This window comes from Eulemur rufifrons, chromosome 4, assembly GCF_041146395.1.
Source record: "Eulemur rufifrons isolate Redbay chromosome 4, OSU_ERuf_1, whole genome shotgun sequence".
Classification (NCBI taxonomy): domain Eukaryota; kingdom Metazoa; phylum Chordata; class Mammalia; order Primates; family Lemuridae; genus Eulemur; species Eulemur rufifrons.
This window is the reverse complement of record NC_090986.1, coordinates 3,890,440-3,894,680: the sequence shown is the minus strand read 5'-3', so window position 1 is coordinate 3,894,680 and position 4,241 is coordinate 3,890,440. Positions and strand designations below refer to the sequence as shown.

The 4,241-nt window shown below is 38.6% G+C and overlaps 1 protein-coding gene across 1 annotated transcript; it reads right to left on the bottom strand.

Annotated features, from left to right (window-relative positions):
- Positions 1-2,755: 2,755 nt before the first annotated feature.
- LOC138382530 (olfactory receptor 2M4-like) lies at positions 2,756-3,692 on the bottom strand. The gene is given in 2 exon segments (XM_069466996.1): positions 2,756-3,619; positions 3,621-3,692. Coding segments are annotated over 2 exon segments (936 nt in total).
- Positions 3,693-4,241: the final 549 nt, after the last annotated feature.

The following is a 4,241-nucleotide window of genomic DNA, read 5'->3' as shown; positions in this document are numbered from 1 at the left end:
TGGAAATGCCCCCAAAATTTTGACAAGGAGATAAAAACAATTCAACAAGGAAAGCATGGGCTTTTCAATAAATGAAAATGAATGACAAATGAATATCCACATGCAAAAAAATAAAGTTGAACACTTATCTCACACCACAGACAAAAATGACCTCAAAATGGATCAATGACACAAATATAAAAACTAAAGCTATAGAACTCTTTATTTATTTATTTATTTATTTTTTTGAGACAGAGTCTCGCTCTGTTGCCCGGACTAGAGTGAGTGCCGTGGCATCAGCCTAACTCACAGCAACGTCAAACTCCTGAGCTTCAGCGATCCTACTGCCTCAGCCTCCCTAGTAGCTGGGACTACAGGCATGTGCCACCATGCCCAGCTGATGTTTTTCTATATATATTTTTAGTTGTTCAGATAATTTCTTTCTATTTTTAGTAGAGACGGGGTCTCGCTCTTGCTCAGGCTGATCTCAAACTCCTGACCTCTAGTGATCCCCCCACCTCGGCCTCCCAGAGTGCTAGGATTACAGGTGTGAGCCACCACACCCAGCCTATAGTACTCTTAAAAGAAAAAGATATGCATAAATCTTCCTGACCTTGGATTATACAATGATTTCCTAGGTATTACACCAAAACCCTAATTAGTAAAAAACATAAATGGTACCCAATCAAAATTATAAACTTTTATAATTCAAAGGACAGTATCAATAGGTGAAAAGACAACTCAGTGAATGGGAGAAAATATTTACAAATCATATATCTGATAAGGGTCTAATGTCCATAAGATATAAAGAATTCAATAACAAAAAACACGGATCTGAGTAGACATTTCTTCAAAGAAGATAAATGACTAGTAAACAAAGATGACTAATAAGAAAAGACACCCAATGTCATTAGTCATTTGGGAAATACAAATCAAAACCACAATGAGATACAACTTCACTCTCATTAGAATGGCTGAATCTAAAACTTGGAAAATAACAAGAGTTGGTGAGAACGAAAGAAACTGAAACCCTCCTATGTTGCTGGTGGAAATATAAAATTTTGCAGCCACTGTAGAAAACAGTTTGTAAGCTCCTCAAAATATGAAATAGTCACCATGACTGAGCAATTCTACTCTTCTTAGGTACACACCCAAGAGACCTGAAAACCTGTGTCCACACAAAGCTTTGTATACGAATGTCTGTAGTGGCATTATGCCTCATAGCCAAAAGGCAGAAACACCCCAGATGCCTATCAGCTGTTGAGTAAATACACAAAACACGGCACAACCTTACAAAAGAGTATTATTCATGTGTAGAGAAGAATGAAGTGCTAGCATGCACTTCAACAAGGAACTGGAAAACATCAGAAGATCACATAGTATATGAGTTCATTTATGTCCAATGTCCAAAACAGGCAACTCTATAAAGACACAAGGGAATGATTGCCAGGGGCTGGGGGTAGGGAACAGAGAATCACTGCTAGTGGGTATGAGTTTTCCTTTCCTAGCGATAAAAATATCTGTAATTAGTGTTGATACTTGCACAAATCTGTGAATATGCAAAAGTCCACTGAATTATTCACCATAAAGTGCTAAATTTCATAATATATAGATTTTATCTAGTAACAAAAAAGAATTGAGGATATTCTACTTGTACCAAAATATTTTGTAGTTCCCTAAGGGATGAAATTGATTATAATCCATGGTTATGTCATTAAAGTATAAAATTCAGGTTTAGAGAAATAAAATATGACACAATAAAGACTATATTACAATATATATACACAATAATCAAGGCAAGCTTCAAGAAGCATGCAAAGATTGCCTTCAATTCTCAAGAATGCAGAGGATTTAGACATGCAGATTGTAATCAATTAATAACAGTTGAAGCACTTCAAAGTTTTATCAAATTGTGGATATCTCACGAAACTTTAAAACAATTGGTGTAGACATACTATGGACCATAAACCTTCTTTGAGACAACTTTTGGAAGTTTTGTGGGGCAGTTTATAGGAAATTATTTCTTTCAGAGTTGTATACAAAACCACAGTTAGTAATTCCAGGAAGTTAGGGTTCTCTAACTTCTCCAAATGGATTCTGGTTATTAATATAAGGATTAGTGAGAAATAAGAGCAGTCATAATAAAGATGATAGTTGTGCAGCCAAACCAAATAGATATTTTATCTGGTCTCATTAAAACATTCACTTTTAATATACAGGTCTTATATATGTAGATATATGAATTTCTAAGTGATATTTTATATAGACCTAAAGATTGATTGATTGAAGAAAGTGCCAACACTAACCCGCCATTTCTAAATACTCAGGAACTAAGTGGAAAAAATCAGGATTAAACTAGTCAATGCCAGGCTTAAGGACTGGGGATACCAAGGACAAGTACTGATGGGTAAGTGATCCATGAACAAACGGGCATCTCTCCAAAAGCAGAGGATCAACTCCAACCCTCATTCTTTGATAAAGCAAAGAACCTGCAGACTTATGCCTGGCTTCAAAGGCAAGATCCTAAAGTCAGGCAGCATTCATGGCTAACAGCCAATGGTAGAATTGCACGCACAGGGATAAACAGCCTATGCTAATGTCTCAATTCAGCCCACTTTACCCATGATGTGTATTTAATAATATACTAATGATATTTTAAAATGTTAAAAAATGGCTAAAAGACAAACTAGCAGGAATACAATAATGCTATTGATTCTAGTTTCTTTGAAGAAGTATTGACCAGAGAAAGTGTGCACTCAAAAGATTTTTGATAAAGTTATATGAATTTTCCTTTCCTCAACAGCTTCTGAAGTGCCCTGGACACCTCTTTGTTGCGGAGGCTGTAGATGAGCGGGTTCAGCATGGGGGTGAGGATGGTATAGAAGGCCAACACCATCGTGTCCTGGTCTGGCGTGTGGGTCGAGGCTGGTCTCATGTACATGAACATAGTGGCACCATAGTAGAGCCCGACCACAGACAGGTGGGAGGAGCACGTGGTGAAGGCTTTGCGGCGACTTTCCCCAGAGCCCATACAGATGACAGCTCGAAGGACGCGGGCATAGGAGACGACGATGACTGAGACTGGGAAGATAAGCATCACCACACAACAGATGAAAAGCAGTCTTTCAAACGCAGACGTGTCTGTGCAGGATAGAGGTAAAAGGGCAGCAACATCACAGAAAAAGTGATGAATTTCCAGAGAGCTGCAGTAAGAGAATGACAAGACAGCTGCAAGCACAATGATGCCATCAAGAGAGCCCAGGATCCAGGAGGCAACAGTCATGAGGACACAGAGTTTCTGATTCATGAGGATGGTGTACCGGAGAGGGTGACATATAGCCACATAGCGGTCATAAGCCATGACAGCCAACAAGAAGCATTCCGCTCCAAGCAGGGACACATAGAAGAATATCTGGGTTCCACAACCTGCCAGAGAGATGGATTTCCTGCCAGACAAGTAGTTGAAGACCATCTTGGGTACGGTGGTGCAGATGAGCATGAGGTCCATGAGGGACAGGTGGCTGAGGAGGAAGTACATGGGGGTGTGGAGCTGGGGGTCCAGGTAGATTAGAAGAACCATGGAAATATTTCCCATGAAGGCCACTGAGAAGATGCCCAGGACCAGACAGAAGAGAAAAGATATGGGTGGGGCTGTGATCAAAGATTCCCAGCAGGATGAAGACAGTGTTGAAGGTCTGGTTTCCCCACATCATGCTAGATAATTTGCCTAATGTGGAAATTCCAGAGAAGATATAAGCTTATTTATTAGTTTGATTTTCAAATGAATACTTTGGCAAGGCCCTCTACTGTGCGGTTTACGTGACTTTTCCATCTCAGACCAAGCCTTAGAATCTTGTCATACTTACTAAAAACATTCATTAATAGTTTCTTAAGGAAGAACAGGGCATTCATTCTCTTTTTAGAATAATTTTGTTTCTTCCAATTCTGTGTGGGGAAGGGAGCTAGGTTTTTTCTTTCTTTCTTTCTTTCTTTTTGTTTGAATTTTTATTTTTGTTAGCTGACACATTGTCATTGTACATTTGTATGAGGTACAATTTGATGTTTTGATCCATGTATATGACATATAATGATCAAATTAGGGTATTTAGCATGACTACCACCTCATGCATTCATCATTCTTTGTGGTGAGGACGTTCAAATGCCTTTGTTTGTATTTTTGAGAAATTGATTTCCTTCTGCTATGATAATATGTTATGAAATCAAATGGGATAAACATTTAGGGGACAAAAGAGAACCCCTTC